This window comes from Equus asinus, chromosome 4, assembly GCF_041296235.1.
Source record: "Equus asinus isolate D_3611 breed Donkey chromosome 4, EquAss-T2T_v2, whole genome shotgun sequence".
NCBI lineage: Eukaryota > Metazoa > Chordata > Mammalia > Perissodactyla > Equidae > Equus > Equus asinus.
Genome location: NC_091793.1, coordinates 16,970,616 through 16,996,211, shown reverse-complemented (window position 1 = coordinate 16,996,211; position 25,596 = coordinate 16,970,616). Strand labels below are relative to the sequence as shown.

The window sequence follows — 25,596 nt, the reverse complement described above, 5'->3', positions numbered from 1 at the left end:
GGGCCTCCGGCCTCGGCGGGGCCGTCGGTTTCGGTGCGGAACTTTCGAGCGGCGAGGGCGGGCGCGCGGGGAAGGGCTTTGCGGCGGTGCCGCGGGCGGCATCGCGGGAGTGGCCGGGAGGGCCCCGCAGCGTCCGCTCCGTCTCCCGCCCGGGCTGCGTGCGCAGCCCCCTGCCCGCCGACCGCCGCTGCCGCCGCCGCCGGCTCCGGAGGGCCGCGCAGCCCGCGAGAGACCCCGAAACTGGGGGCCGCTGAGCGGGAGGGGGCGGCGCGAGCTCCAGCAGCGTCCCGGCGGCGCCGCAGGTGAGGCCCGGGGTCCGGGGCGAGAGCCCCTCAGGACCCCCGACTCCCTGGCCGGCTCGAGGACCCCGACAGGCCGCGGTTCCCGGACGGCGCCCGGCCCCCGGCCCCCTCGGCCCTTTCCGCTTTCCGGACTGTCGAGCCCGAGACCTCCGGGACGTTCCCTGAGCTCGGGGGCCCTCGGGGTCCGCGGTTCCTGAGAGCCCCCGGCCTGAGGCGCCCCTTGGCGGCGGCCCCGGGCTGGGCTGCCCCGTCCTGGGTCCGGGCCCGGGGGGCGCTCCTGGCGGTAACGAGAGAAGCGGAGGCTCCAGGGGCCCCCGGCGGCTCCGTGTCACCGGGCGGGGGCGTGGTCGCGCGCCGTGGTGCGGGCCGCGGCGGGGCCGGGGTTTGACTCAACGCCGGTCGGGGACGCTCGCCCGGCGCCGCGGAGGAGCCCGGAGAACGCTCCTGGTGCGGGGCGGGGGCCCTGGGCGAGTCGGGGTGCTTGGAGGTCGTCTCCTCCTCCTGGTGTCTCCTTTCTGGGACTAACACCTTTCTTTTGAAGGCCCGATCGTTTCCAGGAGGTGGCCCCGGAGCCGGAGCCGACGCAGTGCTGCGCCCCGCTGCAGGGGGCGGTGAAGCCGGCGGGTAGTTCTTACGTGGGGTAATAATAGGGCGGTAGCGTCGAACTCGGCCAGCGTGGGGTCGGCTTCTCAGGACGGCGCTGTGCGGGGCTGCTTGGAGGGGAGGAGGAGCGACCGGGGTCATTCCATGCGAGGGGCAGGGTGTGAAGAGGCGGGGAGGCGGGCACCGGGCAGTGCGCTGCAGCGGGGGTCCCTCCGGGGCCGGTGGGGAGATGTTGCCTCCCTGGGTGGGGAAGGTTCTCGGTGGGGACCCTGCTTTGTTCCCTGAGGCGCATGCCCTGCGCCCTGTCTTGAATTACTGCTTCTGCCACCTCCCTGAGGAGGTGACGGTCCAGCTAGAGCTGAGGGAGGATAGGAATGGGTCCTGGAGAGGAGGGAGGGAAGTGTTCCGGGGAGGAGACCAGAGGGGAGAGTTCAACAGTGCAGGGGTTGAGGTGGGGACTGGCGAGAAAGGGGGCGTTCCGGGGGCGCCAGGACCAACGCACAAGGAGCTTATGCAGCCCAGCAGAGGATTTGGCACTTGAAGGGCGTGGGGGCCGCTGAGGGGTCTAAGGAGGGCAGTGAAGATGGGTTTCGTGTTTTTGAGCAGTCACTGGCTGTCGTGTGGTGGAATTGTTTGGAGGAAGCGGGACCACGTGGGAGGTGGAGGTGACCTGGACCAGGGTGGCGGCAGCGGGGTCGTGGCTTCCTCAAGCATCGCTAAGCTTCTTGAAGTCTAGACCCAAAAGACTGGTGTTCCAGCTCTTTCCTGTCTGAGCCTAGGGTTTTCTGCCTGGGGACTGACTTGGGGAACTTTTTTCTCCATTCAGGCCAGGTTTTGTCATTTTGCCGGTAGGGCAGATGGTCACCGAGGGCTTCAGCCGCGTGACTGTCTGTGTGTCCTAGTGAGCCCAGCACCCATGCGGGAGATAGATGCACACTTAGGCCGGAGGGGCGGGGTGAAGAGAGGCTGATTCTCAGAAATGGAACAGATCATGGAGGGTTTGGAAGGTGGGCTTAGGGGTCCTGAAAGAGATGGAAAGCCCTCGGAAGAGAGGCAAGTTCAGATGTGTCGTGTCAGGAATGTCACTCTGGAGGCAGCCTGGCACTGGAAGGGCTGAAACTGGGGGCAGGGTGGCTCTCAGCAGTCGAGACAAGTTGTGAGGACTCTAAGGGAGTAGGGGAGAGACGGAGGAAGAGAAACCCCAGGACTGTTTGTGGCAGCCTGGACTGGGGTGGGGAGACTGGGAGAACGCTGTTCCGCAGAACTTGCTGCCACGACGGGACCGTTCTGTGTCTGTGCTCTCCAGTAGGCGCCAGGCGCTTAAAATGTGACTAGTGCCACTGAGGAACTGAATTTTAAAATGTATTTAATTTTAACTAATTAAGTCCAAGAAGGATAGCCCATCACACACAGAGGGTGTGGTGGGAAACACACTGTTCTAGGCTTTGTTCTTTTAAATGTTTTTAATGTTTCCAATAACTGTATGAGGTGTAAGATTCCTTTTTCACAGATAAAGGAAATTGGAGGCTCAGAGAGAGTAAACAACCTCCCCTGTGCTAAGTTGTTTGACTTCTAAGGCTGGGCTCTTTGTGCTGCATCCTGCTTCCTTCCCCCCAGGAACGAAATCCTCTGAATGCAGCATTGTTTCCCCACGTGCTCTCCTTATCTGTTCCCAGTGGTCTGAGGAGCCGGCGTAGACCCAACAGAAAGCTGTTGTGAGCTGGTTGTTTTGCCCGAGGCTTCTTCCTGCTGCCTCATATCTTCCTAGTGGCAGCTATTTCTCTTAGCATTTCCGGAAAATGAATGGAGTAAGAAGCTGGTGAAACTGCAGATCAGCCAGACTGTGTGGCTTATTTGTAAAGAACGGTGGTAAAAAGGTAGGAGTGAGTGCCTTACAGGAAGTTTTGGCGTCGCGGTAGACCGGTTAGTGCCAGGATGGTGGCGAGATTATGGGCCGGGAGCCAGGAGTGAGTGTATAGCTTGCGCCTCACTCCTTGCAGGCCTTGACCAAGTCACTACTCCTCGGAGGCTCAGTTTTCACTTCTATAAAATTAGGGTATTTGGCATCACATAACCTATAAGATTCCTCCAGCTCTAGAAGTCTATAATTTTGAGTTTCATTGGAGGTTTACTTTCTAGAACATCTCTGTTGCTCTTGGGATGGAGCAGTGCTGGTGGTTCAGCATGCCTTTGGCCTCTGTGTTGGCGTGTTTTGCCATTATTGGCTTATCATTAAGTAACACGTCTCTTTAAGTTATGTGACGTGTCACGTCTGTTGGACAAGCTGTTAAACAGCGAACACTTTAGCAGTTGGCAGGGTTTCTAGTAAAATGTCGGGGATGTTTGTTTGCCATCCTGAGCCGCACTGATGTTAGGAGAAAACGTGCAAGACTATATTTACCGTGGTGGTTGGCCTCTTAAAAAGGCTTAATGTGCGTGGCTGGGCCAGGTGAGACGTGGTAATGATAGCACTTGATAGGGTTCTGAGAGTGTAAATGAGACAGTGGATGTGAGGTGCTTAGTGCTTTCCCTGGGTTCTAGTAAGGGAGCAGAAAGTGTCAGTAATTAGCGTTGCTTTTTGAACTAAACTGTTGACCTTTACATTTTTTTATCAGTGATGGGGTTTGTTGTTTTGGTTTGAACAGATATGCCCAAGCAGCTCTGTTTGGAGGCACTGGTTTCAAGAAGCAAATGAACACATTTTGATCATTACAAAATAAGCATTTTTGCTGTCATAATTCATTTTGACTGACTAAAAAGTGATTGGTTAGGTAGCATGTGTTCAAATGAAGGTTTTGTATTTTCTGTAAATTGAAGAAAACAATTCGTCCTGAAGCTCCCTTACTAGTAATGGCCGGGATTAAGTTTCACCGGGCCTGTGGTTAAGTTAATATGTACTTGTGGTGACTGCCTTAGAAAAGTTGTGTGGACTTGAAAGCCCGCTGCTGCTGAGGGAGAAAGGTGGCTGTGAGGTAGTTTATAGTAAAAGGTAAACATTTTACAGTTGACTGAGTGCCTTCCAGATCTTCACCTGAAGGTCTTCACCACAATCCAGGCAGTGGTGTGGGTGATGGACTTCTCATTTGACAGGTTTGGAAACTGAGGCAGAGGCCTCACGGCTGGGAATGTGTTGGTGTTTCCTTGTCTCCAGACCCTGGCTCCCCCCGACCCCCGGCCCTTTCTGGTGGAGCTGTCCAGGTCTGGGGCTGAGCGTCTCCTTTGCAGTTCAAAGGCTTTTGTGTCCATTTGCGCCTTGTTTCCAGCTCAAGTGAACCTGCTCCTGCTAATGGAAGTGGAAATGCATCGCTCATCCAGATCCCAGGTGACTTCATTTGTGGTTAGAAGTATGACTATCAGATGCACTTGAAAACTTACCCTTGTTTCCCAATGATTTCTGCTTCCACAGCCCCCTTCCCAAGTCTACATGGGCAACCAGATTGCTGGGAAAAAGACAGTTTGTGGGAATCAAATCAGAGTAAAGGGAGAGGACAGTGTTAACGACCAGTGTGTGTCAGTGTCATTGAGCTGTGATAGCCGAGGGCAGGCCTGTAAAATGCTGACAGGTGGAGGCGGACTGGGACCAGCTTGCTTTATGGCTCCCAGGCTACCAGACCTGCCCTGTGTAGAGTACGGTTGGTAGGTTGTGGCCGCCCTTAAGGACATTCCAGTGCTTAGGAACCACTCTGGTTACGTGGATTACCATTAGTGGCACATTCATAAATGGTGTCTCGTGCAGGCTACTTTGTAACAGTAGCAGAGGGACACTACTGAGTAATGGCCTGCTCTGTTGCCAGGCCTTCACATGAAGCAGGTCATTTGCAGTCACAGTGACCTGCATCTGACTGTTTCCACAAATTTGGGGGCATCTTGTTCCATCACTTTCTGGATCGACTACAGGTGAGTTACAGCCAGCTCGTGGAGACTGATGAATGTTGGCGACGTCCTCTCCCCTGCTGGAGAAGAGGAATACATTTTAGTGTGTCGACCACACGCTCCCTTCCTTCCCTGTAATCAGGTGCTATGCAGCTTGGGAGCTCCCGTCAGCGCTCGTTCATACCACTTGAACCCAAATGACTGTTTGTAGAAAGAAATTTAGAAGTTTTTTCTGGGGCCTGCTCCGTGGCCGAGTGGTTAAGTTCGCGCGCTCTGCTGCGGCGGCCCAGGGTTCGGATCCTGGGCACAGACATGGCACCGCTCGTCAGGCCACGTTGAGGCGGCGTCCCATATGCCACAACTAGAAGGACCTGCAACTAAGGTATACAACTATGTACTGGGGGGGTGTGGGAAATAAAGCAGAAAAAAACAAAAAAGATTGGCAGCAGTTGTTAGCCCAGGTGCCAATCCTTAAAAAAAAAAGAAAAAAGTTTTTCTAAGGAAATTTTTGAGGATCCCACAGACTTGAAACTTATAATTCATGCTTTATGCTTGTTAAGTGAAGGTGTAGTTTATAAGAAAAAGTGATTAGTTTTAATTTTTTTATTATGCTACTTTTAATAATTACTATTCTTGACAAACATCTTCCTCCCCCTCAAAACTTTATGGACTCTCACTCATTGATCTGTTCTTTTTTCCTCCTGATTCTTTTGGCTTCTTTCCCATCCCTCTGCTCTTCATGGCAATGTAGAACGGTGGTGGTGATGAGTGTTTCAGACAACGGCTGGTTCTGTAGCGTGTCGTGAGTGCCTGGGTCTGGCTCAGCAGCTCTCCGCTGGTCTCGCTGGGGTTGCCTGTGCAGTGGCCATCTGGATGCTTGATTGGTGCTGAGTAGTTCCAGGTAGCCTGGCTACTTGGCCCAAGGGGTCGCATGTCCAGTCCCAGAGTCAGTGAGTGAGGGGACTGTACAAGGGCCTGGACACCAGGAGGCATGGGACATGGTTAACAGTCTGGCTTCAGGGCAGGGAGCCGGCGGGTGGGGCTTTGTTTGCCAGCTGTAATAACACGTTCAGTGTTTGTAGTTGATTCTCTTTTGTGTTGGCCTCAGTTTCATGAACATTTGTGTAGTGCCAGATGCTGGGGACTCAGAAATGAGGCCGCCTCTGGCCGCTCTCAAGCTAGTTCATGAAATACTCTTGATCTCAAATTTTAAGCAGAAAACATCATGTTAAGACTTTTATTCATGGCTTTAGATAAAAAGAACAGGAACTGCTTATTATACAAATACGTGCTGGGGCCTGATTTTGCTTTCAGAAAATGCTGATAGGTCCTTGAAAAAAAATGGGTTGCTATGATGACTTGGCTTTAGGGCTGCAAACTGGTGACGACATGATCACCAAGGAAACCAACAGATGCAGCTCCTCAGAGGCCTCTGAAGGCTTTTGTTCCTGTTGTCTGGAATGCGACTGGCTTAGGAGAGTGAGCTGGGGATGGGAGCAGAGCGCCGGAGGCTTGTCCTCCTGGCACTTCTAGGCTTGGGCACTCAGCGCCTGGGAAATCTCCTCCTTGGCCCTTGGTTTAAAAACAAGGAGGTATTTGGGATACTTTCTAGGTTATTGTGAGATTTGGCTCTGATGATTATGCTGCTGGAAGAACAGGAAATGAGGTAATGTCTTTAAACATGTAGTGTTGCGATGAACTGTGAATGTCTAAATATGGGCAGCTATGCAGTTCATCATTCCAGAGTTATTGTGTTGAGTTTTAATACAATGGAGTACTTCCTGTGTTGGCTCTTTGACCCTTAAAGGTCCCTGTCAGTAAAGTCTGGGGCACACCTGCCTGTTGAGTTGGGCCTGTGTGATTCTCTTTGAAGTGCTGTGAGGAGCCAGCTCCAGACCTTGCTCAGACTCAGGCGGAGAAGGAGGTTTGAGCGCTTAGACCAGCAGCAAACCCCACAGGACTGCGGGCTCTCACCTGCTGTGGAAGTGTTCGGTCCTGACAGTGGTGACTTGTTCTTGTGGAAAACTTTGAAATCACTCAATTTTGGGGTTAAGTCTAGCCCACAAAAGTTTAATTTGTTCATCATACTTTTTTGCAGATGTGTAAATACAATATTTGAGTTTTCTGTTTGTGACTATAATTGTTCATATATGCAGACTGAAAGCAGTTGAACGATAGTTGAAAGAACTAGAGATGGATTGTTAAAATTCTTTACCATGGTGACTGTTAAAAAATATTCTAGGGGCTGGCCCCGTGGCCGAGTGGTTGGGTTCACGCGCTCCGCTGCAGGCGGCCCAGTGTTTCGTCGGTTCGGATCCCGGGCGCGGACATGGCACTGCTCATCAAACCACGCTGAGGCAGCGTCCCACATGCCACAACTAGAAGAACCCACAATGAAGAATACACAACTATGCACCGGGGGGCTTTGGGGAGAAAAAAGGAAAAAATAAAATCTTTAAAAAAAAAAAAAAATTCTAAAATGTCATGTAGAGTAGGATGAGATAAAAGGCCCCTTCCCGTAGGTGGGAAGGAGTAACTGTTTTAAACTGATGTGTATTATTGTGGGGGGCAGTTGGGTTAGTGGACTGATAAGAGTCTCATTCACTTTTCACATAGGATTGGATAGGAATGACTCTTCAAGTGTTCTGTCCTGCCGTGGGAGGTTAGGAAAGGAAGTGGGGGTGGGGGCTCATTGACAGCTCAGAGCCTGAGTGGTTTGACTTAGAAATTTGAACTTCCAGAGCGCTTTTCATATGAGAGATTCCTGAGCTTTCAAATCTTGGTCAGTTAGCAAGAATTCTTATTTTGTAGTTGTTAAAACAGGATTGGTGAATAGTTAAGCCAGTCATTGAAATCTCAGGCCTGGGGTTCAGGGTTACTTATGCTAGGATTATATAATGTAGTAGAAAACCCCAATATTTGTTACTTTCCTTAGAAAATATCTAGTAGGTTAAAAAAAAAACAGTTTGACCTTTGGTGCCTCTGATGGAACTCCACAGTGTGAAGGAGAATGGGGTTGGGGCAGAGCACCAGCCCCGACTCTGCCAGCCTTTGCCCTTGGGCAGGTGACGGGCGTCTGTGAGCAGCCTTTTCTTTGCCTATGGACTGTGGTTTCTTAACAGTGGCGGAGGGTCCCACACACCTTTGGGAGTTTGACGGAAGCTCGGAACTTTCTCCCCCCGGCGGGGGAGGAGGCAGGGAATGTCCAAACGCACAAAGTTGTTGACATTTTCAGGGATGTTCTCAGGATCCCATTTAGTTCTAAAATCTAGTGATGCTTATTGACTGACTAAGCCTTGTTTCCTTACCCTGGAAAAGTATTTTTGGTGACCTGATTCTAATTGAGGAAAAAAAAGATTACACGTGTAAAGAGGTGGTTTTCAATCAGTGCTGGTTAGGATACAGCAAGGCAGGCACTTCCCTCTTCTGCTGACCACTTTTCTGGAAAGCAGTTTGATGGTACGTGCTGAGATGTTTTACAATGTTCATATTCTTTAACTCAGCCATTCTGCTTCTCAGAAATCTCTCCTAAATAAGTAATTTCAAAATAAGTAAAAAGCTTTGGGCACAAAGACGCTTGTCAGAGTATTGTGGTAACATCCTGCAGTAGGCATGCAGATAAAGAAATGATGGTATGTCAATAGGAGAGACTTTCGCGGATATAACTATTACACTTATATTTATGAATACTTTTTAATAACATAAGGGAAATGCTTTTCTTATAAGTCATGAAGAAAGTAGGATATGAACCATGGTCTCAAATGATGTGAGAATTTTAAAGTAAAAAGTCCAGGGGCTGGCCACGTGGCCGAGCGGTTAAGTTCGTGCGCTCTGCTTCGGTGGCCCAGGGTTGCGCTGGTTTAGATCCTGGGCGCGGACATGGCACCGCTTGTCAGGCCACAGTGAGGTGGTGTGCCACATGCCACAACTAGAATATACAACTACGTATTGGGGGGATTTGGGGAGAAAAAGCAGGGGAAAAAAAAAAGATTGGCAACAGTTGTTAGCTCAGGTGCTAATCTTTAATGAAAAAAAATGTCCAGGGGAAAATACACAAATGCTAACAAGTTATTGCTAGTAGGTAGTAGGATTATGGGCTTTTGAAGCTTTATTTTTCTGTTTATTTCCTTGTTTACAGTAAATATCCTAGAATTAGAGAGAAAATGCGATTCTGGAAAAATTGTAGAATGTAGAGAGAGTTTGGCAGTAAAGACCTAGCTAGTTTAAGATTCCTGTTTTGTGTAAGCCAGGAATTGTCCTTTTAGTCTGCTTATTTCTTTGGCCTGGATTTAGTACAGCTGAGGGGAGGCCTGGCCCCTTGAAACACTTGCTGAGAAGTGTCATGTCCCTCTCAAGTGTGATACTCAGCCCTCGAGAGCACAGCCGCTCCCCTGAGAAACCCTGTCTGCCCCTGAGAAACTGTGTTAGGCTATTTGCCATTTGCGTCCTTCTGTGATAAGTCATGGTGCTCGTGTCAGCTGGAAGCCCCTCTGGATAGAGGGATGGGGCCCAGCATGAAGCCCCCAGCGCTGAGCCCTCCCACCATCCGTACTCGATGTGTGTGCGTTCCCTTCCCATTCTGGCCACTGTAGAGCTCCGGAGAATCCGAATCAGAGCCTTTGCCTGGCTCACACAGTGTTAGGAACGGTGGCTTGGGAAACATTCTGGATGTACATTTTTTGTATATGATGTTTTTCAGGTATTCTAATTTAAAGAAAGATTCAGGACCTTTAATTTTGATTCCAGTCTTAACTCTCTTCCAGGGAACTAATAAAACAGCTTTTATCTGGGAAGTAGAAGTCTCATCTGACTAATTTTTCCCTTTAGGATTCACAGATGGATTCAGTGGAAAAGACAACAACAACTAGAAGTGAACAGAAATCGAGGTAAATAAAGTCAGCCACTTCCAGCGGGTTCCTAGTGTCCATCGCCAGTCTACTCGTGTGTTGTAAGGCAACAACCTGCTAAGGCGAAGTGAAGTGAGAACATTGGGTCAGGAGGGATCTCCAGTTGTGTAGCCACCCTTTGCTTCAACATAAGAAATGTTCCAGAAGGCAGTTCTCTTTCTGCCTAGGGAGGTGGCTGTGGCCTGGTCTCCACAGCAAGCGGCTGGTGATCGGAGGCCATGGCTGAGCCTGGGGGTGCTGTGCTGCACAGGAGGGCTGCTCGCACCGTCAGCGGCGCATGGGCGGGCCTGCTCTAGCGGTGCACGATGGGGCGGTGCTTACCCTGGAAGGGGTTGGGGTTGGTAAGTGGCAGAAAACCAGCATTTTGTGAGGAATTTTCTTATCTGTCACTGCAAGCAGGGATCTTTTTGTCATCATAGTTCATATTTACAGGCTCTCTGCAGCTTCAGAGGAATCAAAATTGCTGAGCCTCCTGTTTACAAATATATATTACGCAAATGTGTGCTGAACACCACGGGGGACTCGAGATGAGTGAGACACAACTGTCCCCAAGTCTTTTATGGAGTGAGGACAGAACATGTGAAATAAATGCACAAAAAAAACAGTAGTACACAGGCCTTATCTCCCAGTTAGTATAAAGCGAGGGGAGTTTGTGTGTCCAGTGCCGGCCTTATCTGACTTAACGCTTCACAGATACTCCCACACTGCATTGCTTTTCTTCAAGGTTGCGATACTTCCATGTTGACTTTCATTCTCTCGCCATTGTTTTTAAGTAGAAAGTTTTTGAAAAGCCTCATCCGGAAACAGCCCCAGGAACTGCTCTTGGTCATTGGGACCGGTGTCAGTGCTGCAGTGGCCCCGGGGATCCCTGCCCTCTGCTCGTGGAGAAGCTGCATCGAGGCTATCATCGAGGCCGCAGAGCAGCTGGAGGTGCTTCACCCAGGGGACATCGCCGAGTTCCGCAGGAAAGTAATGAAGGACCGGGACCTGCTGGTTGTTGCCCATGATCTGATCCGGAAGATGTCACCTGTAAGTCTTTTTCAGACAAGTTCCGCAGGTCTCCCTGGGGGTAACTTACTTCTGGGCTGGACTGGTGAATCTGTGGATCTAATATTTAAATTTCTACAAGACTACGTTGCACTCATTTCTCAGCAGAGTTGGGCTGATGAGCCAGAAATCTTTCAGTCCATCAGAATATCATCTCTTTAAACAGAGGTGATGCCAGGTACCGTGTGGGGCTCCTCAACTAGCCCCTGTTAAATGGAGCCTGAATATGTGAGATTGTCTTAGGCATGTCATCCTGCTGCACTGGGGATGAACCTTGTGATTTCATATTCACTTAGTGAAGGGGTCTCCTTTAGATGTGGTTTTGCTCTAAGCAGGCCAGCCGCATGTCGTTGGTTGACATGTGATTCCTAAAAACATTTTAAGGTGGGAGAAGTTAGAGCTTCTTTGTCTGCAGGTGGAAATGACGTAGTGGAGAGGAAAAGCGCAGTGATACAGGAGACGGTTGCTGAGCGATGCCCTCTCGTTGGTGGGGCTGGTGCAGGAGTGGGGTCGGCCTCAGACAGGTGCATGGCCAAGTCGTCATCGCACAGCTCAGCCACAGTGTGGCGCAAACACTGGGAAGCTAGATGATGTGGTAGAGGCTCATGGCAGATTTCTTCTCATTCCTTCTGTATTTACTGAAGAAGCACTGCCATCATCTGAGGTCAGGGCAGGGAGGAGATGTTGGAGGGTTAACAAGGGAGCCTGGAAAAGTCTGCAGTGGTCATCAGGGAGACTAAGAGAGTTTAGGCTGCTGTAAAAAGAGACCTCAAACTGCATGGCTGAAATGTGATTACATTTCTATTTCTCACAGGAAAATCTGGGTAGGCAGCCCCAGGAGAGCACGGTGGCTTGGCTGTGTTGGGGACCTAGGCTTCTGTTTTGTTCCTCTGCTGTCTTGCCCGTGCAGCTTCCACTTGATGTTCACCATTAGCTGCCCCAACTCCTGCCGTCAGTGGTGTGCGTGTCTCGGCTCGTGGGAGGGGAGGCTAGTGCAGGGTGCGTGCCTTCTCCCTGCAGGGGCCTGCCATGGAGGTTGCGTGTGTCACTTCTGTCTTCACCCGTTGGCTTGAGTTTACACATGCTCTGCCTGGCTTTACCAGAGTCTGGGGAGTGCTTTTAGCTGGGTGACTGTACCGCATGTGAGCGTTCTATTAATAAGGGGCAACTAGCATCGTAGGACAGGGGCTGGCTGCTGCCTTTTTTTAAGTAAAGTTCTACTGGCACACTAGTGGCTGCTCCTGTTCGTTTACGTGTTGTCTAGGCTGCGTCCGTGCTTCAGCAGCAGAGTTGAGTATTGGCGCGAGACCATGGGGCCCGTGAAGCCTAAAATAACTGCTCTCTAGCCCTTCCTAGACAAGTTGCTGAGCCCTTCCTGGACAGAAGCGGGGAAGAGCCCATGGGCCACAGAAGTGTTGTAGGCCTGCCAGCAGCACTGAGGGGCCCGTTCACATGAGGTCTGGCATTTGAAGAGAGCTCAGCTGGGCTGACACTTGTTTAGCCAAGGAGATGAGTTCTTGGAGCTTTATTCTACTCGTCTCTTTACTTTTGTGTATTTTTTAAAACTTCCGTAGAAAAAGAGTTAAAGTGAGGCCAGTCAGAATGGCTGTTTCCCCAGCTCTGTTCAGCAGGGTGAGAACAGGTGTGGAGTAAGTAGAGAGTTGGCTTTATCAACCTGGGATTTTGCCAGGGAGTTCCAGCAAAGCTGGGGAAGGGCAGGGGAGTGGAAGGTGTATGCAAGGGAGTAGTTGTGGTAAATTATGGCATCTAAGCTGCTTCATGGGGAGGTTAGGCCGGCAGGGGAGTGGGAGACGGTGGGTCAGTGGCAGCCAGGTGAGTGGTGTGCAGGTCTTGATGGGGTTGAAGTCCTGGCAGCCCAAGGTGCTAGAGAGTTGGACCGATGGGAGGGAGAGGTTGGACGGGGAGACTGGACCAGAGCTTCTGGAAAGGGTCCCTCTTGGTAATGATAAGGTTTGGGATGTGACTATAGGTGTGGATGGCCGAGATGGGACAATCACTGAGGGAGAGTGATAGAGGAATTTAGAGGCCGTGACACAGAAGGGATCATCTGAGTAACCCACTGTGAACGATGACAGAAGTACAGCTGGAGAGAACTTGACAATGAGCCAGGCGCCCCCTGACATCTTCACTGGGCCAAGGAGTGAGGGCTTCAGAGAATGGAGGGCCCGTTTTCAGTGGAGGAGGGAGTAGAATCTTCACAGAAGAGGATGAAGATGGGGAGGTGTGCTGATGAAAGACCCGCTGGGAACATCGGAAGGGTTTTGGGGATTGGGGAGGGAGAGGAGAGTGTCAGAAAAGGGAGTGTCCAGAGCCGCGGGATGAGTGACAATCTGGGAGTCTGTGACAGCTGACATAAAGAGGGACAGAGGGCCTGGGGGGAACGGACACTCCGAGGCAGATGGTGGCGGTGAGGGAGAGGATGGGCAGAGGTATTACAGGCGAATGCGCAGTCCAGGCTCCATTGCCCATCCCGCCAGCCCTCGTGCAGAGGCTGCACAAGGGGTGCTGTTCCTGCGAGTGCATGAAACCTCGACCTCTGCGTCCTCCTGGCTGCCACCCCTGTTTCTTTGCCCCCCTTCACAGTGGAACTCTGCAAAAGAGTTGTTTGTACTTGCTGTCACCAGTAGCTTATCTCTCCTCTCGAATCCACCCCAGCCAGGGTCCACTGAAGCAGCCTTGTCAAGGCCACCAGTGAATGACCTTGGTTGCTACATCCAGGGCCAAATCTCCCTCCTCATCCTGTTGACTCTCAGCAGTGGGACATGCTGTCTTTCCCCTAGTTAAGATGCTGTTAAGACACACCATTTCCTAGAGCACCATGAAGAGAAACCCAGTACCTCTGTCATTCTCTCAGAGGCAAAGCCGAAGTCTGTTCCGTGGTCTTCAAGGCCCCACACGGTCTGGTTCTGGGTCACCTCTCTGACCTCCCTTGCCGACATATCCCCTCACTGCTCTCCTGCTACAAGGGCCCACTTGGACCCACTGAGGCTCTCGCACTTGCTCTTCCCTCTGCTGAGAACACTCTGCAGAGGCCTCGCTTCCTCCCCTGCTGCCCTTCGCCGCCAGCAGCTCCTGTCCCTCTTTCTCTGCTTTACTTTCCCACGGCATTTATCACTCTTGACACATTTGCACATTATCTGTCTCCCTCCTGGAGAGTTTTAGTGAACTCTGCGAGATCAGGTTTTCTTTCTTTTCTTTAAACTGCTCTCACCAGCACCCAGAATGCTGCCTGCTTCGGGGCTCAGCTGTCGTGGAGAGGCGACGTACCGTAACTCCCTTTCCCTTCCCTAGCGCACAGGCGACACCAAGCCCAACTTCTTCCAGGACTGCCTGATGGAGATCTTCGACAGCCTGGAGCAGCACATCCAGAACCCGCTGGTGCTGCAGTCCATCCTCAGCCTGATGGAGCGGGGCACGATGGTCCTGACCACCAACTATGACAACCTGCTGGAGATCTTTGGGCAGCAGCAGAACAAGCCCATGGAGTCTCTGGATTTGAAGGACAAGACCAAGGTGTGGGCTCGGCCGGAGGGCCGGGTGGCGGGCGGGAGGGGGAGGCCCCTCCTGTGAGCGGCTGCGCAGCCACGGGTGTGGCATGAGCTTTCGTCTTCACAGCAGAAAATTAGTACCGATGACAGGTGCTGACTGTCAGCTCTCGGGGGCTGCTCTCCCCATGGAACAGCATAGACACCATGCCAGCTTCTTCTTCAGGGCGCGGGGACGGAGGGTGCTGCCCTTCCCATCTCAGCACTCCTGACTGTCGCTCTGATTGTCTGTCTGTGTCTGTCCTGCAGGTCTGCAAGGGCTTCCCGTGTGCATTGCTTTATTGTAGGAAATGTGGGTGGTAAAGACAGTAGTTAAGCAAAGTAAAATCACCCACAGTCCTATTGCTGTGAATTTTGGTTAAGTTACCTTTTTTTTTTTTTTTAACAAATTGTGATTGAAATATATGTAAAGTTTTTATCCTGTTTTTTCCCTTTAATATACTGTGAGCATTCTCCTGTCATTAAGCTGTTTTTAAAGCATGATTTTAAGTGGCAGTCGAATTTTAAGACTAAGTTATAATTGCTACCCTCCCTCTATCATTATTCACATATTTTCACAGTTATAAATATTTACAGTGAAAATGCTTACACTTTGTGTCCCTCTGTTTGTTTCTTTAGGATAAATTCCTAGAAGAGTCTCAGGGTCAAAGAGTATGACTATTTTAAAGACAGATGATATAAATTACCAGACTGTTTTCCAGAAAGATGAGCAGTTTACATGCCCAGTAGCTGTGTAAGGGCACGTCCGTGTCCCGTGTCTTGCCAGTACCTGGTGTATGGAACAGAACAAATACATGTCACTCATTGGATAGTTGGACACTGTACATTTTTCTTTCTTTTGTTACTAAGGTTGAACATAGTTTCGTTTTACTGACTCTATTTCTTTTGTGACATGTTTGTGTCTGTGGTGTATTTGCTTAAAGAGTCTGTGTTATTGCTACCACGGAAGACTGCACTTAGGCTGTCTGCTTTGCTCTGCAGAGAGGTCTCAGCCCCGCCCTGTGACAAGGACGCTGGAGCAGGTAGAGACCGTGTCTCATTTGGGATGGCACGGGCTTCCCCCCGCAGCCCTTCTCACGGAGCGTGGTGGGGCGCAGGCCAACTGCACCTCCAGGCGCGCGGGGACTGGGCTGACGCCGTCCTCACGGGAGAGGCGCACTCTCTCGAGCCGTCAGTGACACTGATAGAACACCTGCTCTGCGTGGCCGAGCGCTGTGGTCCCGTCTGTGAGGCTTGCTCACTACCGCACACAGTGTCTCCAGAAATAAACTGCAGGTGGCGTTTAACAGCAGTGCCTGCTGGCTCCTCTGCCTGTTTGTGTTGGTAGAGCTGCGGGTGTTTGTCTGTCTGGGTGTGGCAGTCCTGCTGCTGATGTGAAAGCCCCCAGCATGAAAATAAAATGGAATAGCCATGATGGGCATCTCTTTAAGGACCTTTGTTCTGTATCTTGAAATGAAATCAATGTAAAGCTATTTGATAAATTGTTTTTTCCATATATATTTTTCTGGGTATAAAAACAATATATACCTAGCAGTAATTAAAATATAATGTATAACTTAGAAGGAAGTCCTCATAATCCCCTTAAAGTAAACAGTCTTAACAGTTTGCTGTAATCTCAGATGTTAAAGTGTTTTCCACATAACTGTCTCTGTCTTTAAAGTTCTTTTTGATATGATGTGACAGGAATAACTAGCGCCAACAGCTGTTTTTCCTAGATTTTGAAGCTATAATTGTAAATTGAAACATTTCCCTTACTCTTTCCAAGGTAGGTTTGAAAAACCATGAATGTTTTCCTCATAGTGGTTATTTTTTTTTCTTTTGGGAGGAATGTTAGCCCTGAGCTAACATCCACTGCCACTCCTCCTCTTTTTGCTGAGGAAGATTGGCTCTGAGGTAACAGTTGTGCCCATTTTCCTCTACTTTTTTTTTTTGGCAGTTGCCAAACTTTTCTTTTTTTTTAATTGCTTTTTCTCCCCAAATCCCCCCAGTACATAGTTGTATATTTTAGTTGTGGGTCCCTCTAGTTGTGGCCATCTTCCTCTACTTTATACATGGGACACCTGCCACAGCATGGCTCGATAAGTGATGCTTAGGTCTGCACCCAGGATTTGAACCAGTGAACCCTGGGCTGCCTAAGTGGGGTGTGTGGACTTTACCACTACGCAACCGGGCTGGGCCCCCTTATTTTTTTTTCTTTCTTCATCTCCCCAAAGCCCCCCAGTACATAGTTGTATATTCTAGTTGTGGGTCCTTCTAGCTGTGGCATGTGGAACGCCACCTCAGCATGGCCTGATGAGCGGTGCCGTGTCCGTGCATAGGATCCGAACTGGCAAACCCTGGGCCTCTGAAGCAGAGCGCGCAAACTTAGCCACTTGGCTACAGGACCGGCCCCCTCCTCCTTTCTGTTTTAAATAATACCAGATTGTTGTTCTTTGTCTTGGCTTGATCTTTGGTAGGTCCTTCAGTGGGCAAGAGGACACATCAGATACGGAGTCCTCCACATTCACGGCTTATACACAGACCCCTGCGGGATGGTACTGGATCCATCAGGATATAAAGATGTCACTCAGGACCCAGAAGTCATGGTATGGCCCGCCTGAATTAGGTGCTGGTGGCATTCATTGGGACTCTGGTGGCCACTGGCCTTTGGCAGCCATCTAGGTAGTTTCCTGTCTCCAGGCGTCCCGCCCCTCTGAGCCGTACCGCTGCTGGGGCGGGCATGCGCTGCTGTTCTCGGCTGGACCCCAGGCCGGGCCCAGGCTCCGGCATCTTGAGCAGATGCGCAATGACCATTCTGTGACTCTGTTGCTTGGGGTACAGTTGACTTTCTTCAGTGTGCCTTACAGGGCCTTGCACGCTATATTCCTCTTTTCCTCTGGCCACTCCTCTCTACTCAGTATTTCTTTCTGTTCATTCAGCTGTCTCCTCTCCTTTCTCTACTTAGCAGTCTCTAGCTTTCAAACCTACTTTTAATATTTCATTCTCTGTGAGGCTTTTTTGATATCCTAGACAAAGTAAAGTGTGGAAAACTGGTTCCCAGCTGTTCGTAAACTCTTTTTTAAAGATTTTATTTTTCCTTTTTCTCCCAAAGCCCCCGGGTACATAGTTGTGTATTTTTAGTTGTGGGTCCTTCTAGTTGTGTACACTCTTATTTTAGCACCCAGAGACGACAGTGTCTTCTCAGCTTCCCTGGCGAGCTCAGGGTCAGCACTGTCCTCAGTGCTCGTCCCCAGTCCTGCAGACCAGGGTGCTCTTCGGCTCCGGCAGTGATGCTCTCGGCGGGTCACAGGAATGCCTGTGCTGACGCTGAGCCTCTCTCTGAGATGTCGGGGTGTTGAATTGGGGATGCCCTGCTGCGTGCCTGAGTGACCCCACATCATCTTTGCTTCCCCCGTGCCCCCTCCCTTACGTCCCTGTCACTGGGCCCCTCCTCAGCTCTCCTGCCCTCACTCCCAAAAACCCTGTTCTCCTGACACCAGGCCCCTCCCACAAAGTTCGCATCTGTGATCCACTGAGACAGATGTTACTTCCAAAGTGTTGCATGTATACAGTTCTGACTTGAAAAGAAACTTAATGTCCTTATTTGATGTTTTAATAGTTTAAAATTATCCATCACTCTAGAAGATTTTAGTTGAGTGCACTGACAAGACTGGTGGGCGGGGTGGGCTGTGCAGTCAGCTGTCCTTATTTCGAGGCGCATCTCCATGGACCTTGATCGGGACCTGGGCCGGTCATCCTGCTTGGAGAGGCAGAGGCGCCCGTGACTGCCGACAGGCAGACTGGCAGCGCGGCTTCGGCCTCTGTCCACAGAGTGCGGCGCCTCGTCTGTCTGTCCATCATGGCACCGTGTCCCCCTGTCCAGCGTGGCGCGGGGCCCAGAGTGTGTGCGCCTTTCCAGCTGTGTTGCTCACTGTGGCTCTCGGGAAAGGCCTGTTAGGGAGCGAAGATTTAAAAGTGCAAATATGTTACTCTCTGGTGAGTCGTGAGAGCTTGCTGTCTTTGAGGTGAGCATCCTGTTTCTTTGTTGGTTTTTTCACAGGAAGTTCTCCAGAACTTGTACCGCACCAAATCTTTTCTGTTTGTGGGCTGTGGAGAGACCCTTCGTGATCAGATTTTCCAAGCTCTTTTCCTTTACTCAGTGCCAAATAAGGTGGATTTAGAGCACTATATGGTTGTGCTCAAAGAGAATGAAGACCATTTCTTTAAGCACCAAGCAGACATGCTTTTGCACGGGATTAAAGTAGTGTCCTACGGGGACTGCTTCGACCACTTCCCGGGGTACGTGCAAGAGCTGGCCACGCAGATCTGCAAGCAGCGCAGTCCAGGTATGGGGTTTCTGCTTCCCTTCAATACACAAAACCCATAGGCTGCTTCCAGCTTTTTTCCGAGATAGAATTTATACACCATAAAATCAAACTGGGATGTAATTTTATACGCCATTAAATTCACCGGTCTTCAGTTACCTTGAAAAAACGTCTCTGTGTGCTTTAAAAATAGAAGATTGGGGTAACTGGTCCGATGGTAATAGCACTTTAAAGTTTCCAGCTGTGCGTGTAGTTGTCCACATTGATTCCTGTTTCAGACGGCGTGCCGTGCTTCCGATCACCTTACAGCCTCACGGCTGTGACACTGAGCCCGACAAATGCAGGTCCCTCGCACCTTTATCCCGTGTCTACATTTGACAAGTTAAAACTACTGAGGCAGAAAACGATTTTATGAAGACTTTTTTTTCACATAACGTCTTTCCCGGCCCACTGTGTGCAGCGCAACTTTGAAGTCATTCTTGGCCCTTCCTCCGGGGTGTGGTTCCTCTGCCAGGAGCGAGCACGATAATCGAGCAGCTCTTCAGCCCGTCAGTTAAGGGCTTTGAGTTTGGTATCATAAAATATGGATGACGGCAGACTTGGAGAGGTCAGTGTTGACTGTCATTTTGTTGTAAGAGGAAGCGCAGATGTGCGCCCACACAGCGGAACCGGGTTAACTGCAGAGTCGGCTGGAGGGGACTGGCCGTGAGCTGGAGGACTAGAGGATGCTGAGATCATGGGTAACCAAACGCTCAGACAATCCGACAGCTGAGTTTTGTTCCCACTAGTCCTTTTCCCAATTGCTAATAATTAGCAAAACGAAGCAATTTAAGTTTCACTTCCATTGATAGAAGTCTAAGCAGGGCAGTAGCCAGTTTCTCCCTAAGGAGAAGGGCGCTGGCGCCTGCTGGGAGGTTTACGTTCTTGATCGTGGTTCATGTTCAGTCACGGCATCCACTGCTCCTCAGTAGATGCACTCGCAGATGATGAGACGAGCTCAGAGAGGGGAACGAGTTGCCTAGTTAGTGCGCAGATGTGTGGAAGCTGGCGTTGGGCTCCTGGAGTGACGGCAGAGTGCAGTACGCAGTCAGTGTGTCCCCGAGCAGGCCGTGTGTGTGGCTGGAGAGGGTGGTGTTCCCCTCGTCTCTGCTCCTAACCTCCGCCTCTCCTGCCTCCGCGCACACAACTGTGTGGAGGCGCAGGCCCTCACACCCCTCCGAGCGCCTTCCTGTCCCCACTGAGGCCTTTTCCAGGCCTGGCAGCTGAATGGATTCGACAGGCAGCCCAGGGGCTGAAAGGTCTTTGGATTTGTGATCTGACCGTGTCCTTAATGACATTTGTTCTTACATTCGTGAGGTACTTCTGTTTGGAGAGGGTGGCGTCACAGCGATGACAGTAGTAATAGTGACGGCAGGTGCCAGGCCGGCCCAGGTGCTCCACCCGTTCATTCGTTCAGTCCTCACATCGACCCCAGGTGGTCTGGAGAGAAGAGGACGGTGACCAGCCTGCGATCCCACCGTAGGCCGGAGCAGCATCCGAGCCGGCCGCGGCCTCGCCCCGTCGCTGGGCACCCGTGCTGCCTCTCAGCAGGCCTCGCCGCGGCCGCCCCGAGGACGACGAGACCTGAGGTCGTGGCTCTGCTCACTGTTTTCCTTTCTTCTCCAGATGCCGATGGAGTGGACAGCACCACATTGTTGGGTAAAGCACATCTCGATTTGGACCAGCCTAACTTTTACCTACGCATTCCATTGTCTTACCGCCACTCTGTGAAATCACAGCTTGCTTGTCACATGGCATGTTTAGCCTGGCTTAAAACAGCCCCACCAGAGAGGATGAATAGTGGTGCCTTCATGACGGTCCCTGCCACAGTGAAGGGATCAGAAATAGATCGCATCAACTGGGAAGCACAGCTTTGTCAGCCGTGGGCCCTCTGCTGGCCCCTGAGAGTAGTTTCCTGTCCTAGAGCCGAGACGGGAATCAGAACAAGCTCTGTGGTACTTTGCCATTCAGTCTAAGATGGGGGGACTTGACCGTCCCCTTCCGCAATCTGGATTGCAAAGGTTCTAAGCTTTCATGTAAATTTTCTGTGTCGTTCTTGTTTGAAACGTGAGTGCTCTTCTTGCTGGTTCACCTCTGCCTCTGTCTGAATTACCGAGCTGTGACAGCCCAGTGGCTCCCGGCGTCCCCCCTGGGGTGAGCCTGGCTCCAGGCTCCTCCATGCTGGTCTGTCAGTTGGGGGGGCAGGGCCACTGAGTGCAGCCTGGGCTCCCTGCCTGTCCCAGCGGATGCACAGATAGGGCAGTTCCCAGTGCGGATGGGCTTCCGTTTGGCAATTATAAACCAGTGGCACTTTCCACTTGTGCCTTATTTCCATGTGAAAGGACACATTCATTAGAGTTGCTTCCTCTGACTTCTGGAACCATCCTTTTCTTTTGGAAAAAGCATTAGCTTGATAGACATAATTTGTAGTGTATGGCAGGGATTATTGGGCCAGTAAAATCAGATTTATAAACTGGTCCTTGGAGGGTGGATTCTAGAATATATAAGCTTTTTAACAAAAGTTTTCATCTTTCAGGTAATGCATGCCAGGACTGTGCGAAGAGGAAGTTAGAAGAGAATGGAATTGAAGCTTCCAAAAAACTCCGACCGTCAGATACGGGTAAAGCGTTGGTCCTTTCTGTCGGGAGCCTGGTGTGGTTCGCCTTGTTTGTAGGTGTTTCAGTCAACGGGCTTTGTTTAGTGTCCCTCGGCCCTGGGTGGAAGGAATAATGCGTACATCCAACTGCCCAGAGGTACCCACTTTTACAAAGTAGTTTATTTAAGTTAGCATGTTATTGAGGAAAAACACAGAGAAAGTCCTCAAATTGTAAGGTCAGCCCAGTGACCTTTCACGGAGCGATGCACCATCCGGTGTTGCCCATCCGCTCAAGAAACGGAACGGTCGGGAGCCCCTCCCCACTTACCCTTTCGTCACCCTCCACTGCCCAAGGGCAGCCACTGTCCTGACTCTTGTCACCTTAGTCTCCAGAGAAAACCACTTGAAATCATGTGTTTTTTGTTATCTCTATCACTGAATGAGGATTTAAACTATTAATTTAAATAGTCTCTTTCGACTTTAAGACAGGTGGTGTGGCTCACTCGTGCTGTCCCCTCCCTCTCCTTCCAGCTTCTCATAGTGTGTGATTTCTGCTTCTTTAAATAACGTACCTGTGTGCCTGCTTTGACTTCCCAGTGTGAGGACTGGGCAGAAATGGGCCCTGCGCTTCCCGCCTCCCCATCCTCCTCTCGCTTCCTGAGCGCGCTCGGAGGGCGGTGTGGTCACCGGGGTTACCGGACAGGGAGGAAATGAGCCCTCTAGTCCGGCCACGGGTTGATTCTAAAAGTTGGAAAGCAAAAGCATTTACTTTATTAAAACAATGTAAATATTTTTCCTGGTTAGACAACTTGTGTGTCGTGGTAATGGGTTTAGTATCACGATTCCTGTGCCAATTGCAAGACATGTTGTCAGTATCAAGGTCAAATGTGTTTTTTCCTTACATTCCATTAATTGTGCCTCCATTTTGGATTCTGCATATTGGTGTTGCTTTTTACTTATTTATTTATCTTTTCAGGATTGGCACCTAAGCATCTGTTGCCAATCTTTTTTTTTTTTCTTCTTCTCCCCAAAGCCCCCCCAGTGCATAGTTGTACATTCTAGTTGTAGGTCCCTGTGGTTGTGGCATGTGGGACACCACCTCAGCGTGGCTTGATGAGCACTGCCATGTCTGTGTCCAGGATCCGAACCAGCGAAACCCTGGGCCGCCAAAGCAGAGCGCAAACTTAACCACTCGGCCAGGGGGCCGGCCCTGCTTTGTTCTTTTTGAGTTTTAGATTCCTCTTTTCTCCTGTTCAAAAAAATAACGTTTCTCAGTCTTTTTAAATGTATGCATTCTCTCAGTCATGCTGCCCCTCATTTCCTGAGACATCTTCTGACCTTCTGCTCCATTCTGGACTGCTGCCTGCTTGTCACCCTGGAGTGCTTCTTCCTTGCTCTCCTAGATCACTGCCCACGTCTGCCTTCTTCTTGCCCACGCCCCTGTTCTGCTCCAGCCTCCTCAGGTGGCTCCCACAGCCCCCCTGTGTGGAAGGTCAACTCCCCTTAGAGAGCAGTAGGAAAGCCACCCCATAGGCTGGGGATCCCCTGGATGCACCCACACCAGCAACCTGCTTCTCCCTCGCATTATGTCTACTTAGAGCAAGCTCTCTGGTCTGTTTCTTGCAGAGAGAGACCAAGGTGCATCTTCTCAGTGCTGCTGACCACACGGGCAGGCTGCAACGCTTGAAGGAAGGTGGCAGGCCCCTAGCCGCACGGCAGTCCTGTGTGTGTGTCCTCTGAGCCTACTTTCTCTGCACTTTCTCAGACTCCCACGATGTGTGTGTTGAAATTGGCCTCTCACTGACGACGACAACCCCCCGCCCCAGGCCATTTAAGAAGGGAAAAGCACTCATATTCATAGGTTGAGATTTCCACAGATCTTTGCAAACCTAATGTTATAATTTACTTTGATGGTATTTATAACTCACAAAGCCATTTCTAGACAATGGCTACCATTACCATTATGGAGGCATCTTTAAAGTCTTTAGCACATAAGAAAAACTATAAGCAGTTTCTTTTTTTCTTTTTCTTTTTTTGCTGAGGAAGATTGGCCCTGAGCTAACATCTGTTGCCAGTCCTCCTCTTTTTACTTGAGGAAGATTTGCCCTGAGCTAACACCTGTGCCAGTCTTCCTCTATTTTGTATGCGGGATGCCGCCACAGTATGGCTTGATGAGCGGTGTGTAGGTCTGCGCCCAGGATTTCAACCTGCGAATCCCAGGCTGCTGAAGCAGAGCATGCGAACTCAACCACTGTGCCACTGGGTTGGCCCCATGTTTCTGAAATAGAAATCCTATTGCAAAAACTTTTTTAAGCTGAACTATAACATTTTCATATTCCTTTCTTTTTGGTTTAAACAGATGATGCTGGAGGGTCTTGAAATCTTTAAAACCAATAAAACCTGCAACTTGAAAACCGGCCTCTGTAACCGCAGTGCCATACCCAACCGTGAGGGACGTTCCGAGACCTCCACGTGGGATCTCAGCTCTCACCCGTCACGCCCCGGAAGGGCCCTGTGGGTGCGGGACCCTCGGGGGCCGCGTGAAGAGTTCCGCTGTGCGTGTGGGACTGCGTGGGCGGGGAAGCGGACACACTGCAGGTGTCCTTTGTGAGGACTGACGGACAACTACCTCAGGGGCCAGCTTGGCAGGAAGGGAGATCTCTGGTGTCCCTGATGCCCGTGTGACATGCCCTTTTTGTCAAGGTGGTTTTTTCTAATAACAAGGAGAGAGTGAAGACTGTCCAAGCAACAGTAGTTGCCAAAGAGAAAATAAGAAACTAGACACTTAGATTTGGTAATTTTTACGTGGAGACGTCTGTTACTGTAAACAGTTTGCAAGCCTGTCTGTCCCCTTGTTAGATAGTAAAGCGCGCGGGTGCTCTCAAAGAAAGACAAGCTGAGCAGGGCCGCTTGGGAATGGCGATGTTACTAACTTCAGTCCCCAAGAACGGCGGGTCTGGCGTGCGAAGCAGCGGAGTCCCGGAGACCCGGAGGCCCTGTCACAAGTGCAGCCCCATGCGGTGCGAGTCTGTTTTGTGACTGACAGTTGGGAAGTTCCGAGTGGAGCACGAGACCAAGTTTGAGCTGGGAGCGAGTGTATACTCCAGGCTCTCCCAGCCACCCTGCGGGGTGCGGCCAGCCCTTCCGTGGTCTCCAAATGTGCTTCCCGTGGCCGGCGGAGGGCCTGCAGAGCGCGAGGGAGGCCAGAATGGGGGCAGGCGTGCAGCGCTGGGAACGCTGCCAGGCTTCCTCCAGGGCAGACACGGCGCGCCGGGTGCAGGCCTTGTGCCCGGGAGTCACTCTGACTCTGAGCGAGTCGCTCTGACTGTGCCCGTGGCAGAGGCCCTGCTACGTTTACCTCCCAGAGGCTGCTTATTTTGAATGTGACATTTCTTGCCAAGCCCTGGGACACTCCCCACGGGTGGCAGTGTAGCTCCCCATAGGTATAGAGAAAGTAAGGAACAAGAAATAGAAAGTTGGGGCGTGTAGGGAATGAGAGAAGCCAGAGACTTGCTTAAGACCTTTTCTTTTTGAAGCATGGAAAACAAACCTTTTATGTTATTCTGGTCATAAATAAAATTTTGACTTCAACTCTTTGTGCTCAGCTTTTCTTAGTTATGACAAGGCTTGGTGTAATGTATTTCAGGAGAATTTGTACCTCGAGTGGCCGCATAATTGTGAAATCAATTAAGTGATTATTTGAATGTATTTTAACTTTAAAAAGCAAACACTATAAATTGGTTTTTTTTTAAAAGACGTGCTTACAAAGTACAGTCATGGATGGATACCTGAATCTGAAAGCTGGCCAGACATAGGGTATAGCGATAGGACAAGCATGGACAGTGACGTGGAACAGGATATACAACTGGAAAAGGAAAGCAGAACCAGTTCAAGACGAGCTTTGAGTGCCGTGCCGAAGGGGCGGAGGCCTCGTTGCTGTCATGAATGAATATGTGTATAGTCGGTTTTGCTGTAATGCTGGTTTTAAAATGCAAATTATTCCGATGATTGATAGAAGAGAAAGAAACGATTTGAGTGTAACGCCTTTGTCTATGTCTAATTTTGTCTGAGAAACGCTAGGTCCGGGGCGACAAAGGATGGCTGTTTGCCGACTGCCTCAGGCTAGCGCGGTGTTTACATTTTTCAGTGGTCGCATTCTACGCAGCCCTGGAGGTACCTACCCCAGAGCCTCCTTGCCGCCTCGCCAAGGCCTGAAATGCTCGCTGGCCCTGCCCCAGGTGAAGGCGCTCTGCTGCGCCCCGCCGAAAGGAGCCGCACAGGACACACCCAGCCCACCACGCGCCAGCCCCGCCAGCTCCCCGGGATGACCCTCCCAGCTCGAGCACCGCAGGCTGCACC

The 25,596-nt window shown here is 50.8% G+C and overlaps 1 protein-coding gene across 19 annotated transcripts; it reads left to right on the top strand.

Moving 5' to 3' along the window:
* FAM118A (family with sequence similarity 118 member A) lies at window positions 1-24,828 on the top strand. Of its 19 annotated transcripts, none has more exons than XR_011502533.1 (10): window positions 41-302; window positions 9,606-9,664; window positions 10,462-10,714; window positions 14,045-14,266; window positions 16,755-16,883; window positions 18,338-18,623; window positions 20,268-20,300; window positions 21,178-21,261; window positions 22,864-22,962; window positions 23,597-24,828. XR_011502533.1 is itself a non-coding variant. In XM_070506727.1 (9 exons), the coding sequence occupies exons 2-9, from the start codon at window positions 9,615-9,617 to the stop codon at window positions 23,614-23,616; spliced, it is 1,080 nt and encodes a 359-aa protein (XP_070362828.1). In that variant the 5' UTR covers window positions 1-302; window positions 9,606-9,614; the 3' UTR covers window positions 23,617-24,828. The 19 variants fall into 19 exon arrangements, 10 of the variants coding, with proteins under 10 accessions (XP_070362828.1, XP_070362829.1, XP_070362834.1 ...); XR_011502537.1 differs by having other exon boundaries at window positions 58-302; window positions 14,078-14,266; XR_011502532.1 differs by having other exon boundaries at window positions 60-302; window positions 10,459-10,714.
* The last annotated feature ends 768 nt before the right edge of the window (window positions 24,829-25,596 follow it).

Excerpts from the sequence above, each read along its gene's own strand:
- FAM118A (XM_014864442.3), top strand. The coding sequence starts at position 4,192 with ATGGAAGTGGAAATGCATCGCTCATCCAGATCCCAG. Across the intron at positions 10,715-14,044 it reads TGATCCGGAAGATGTCACCT|CGCACAGGCGACACCAAGCC; the intron begins GTAAGTCTTTTT and ends TCCCTTCCCTAG. Across the intron at positions 14,267-16,754 it reads ATTTGAAGGACAAGACCAAG|GTCCTTCAGTGGGCAAGAGG; the intron begins GTGTGGGCTCGG and ends GATCTTTGGTAG.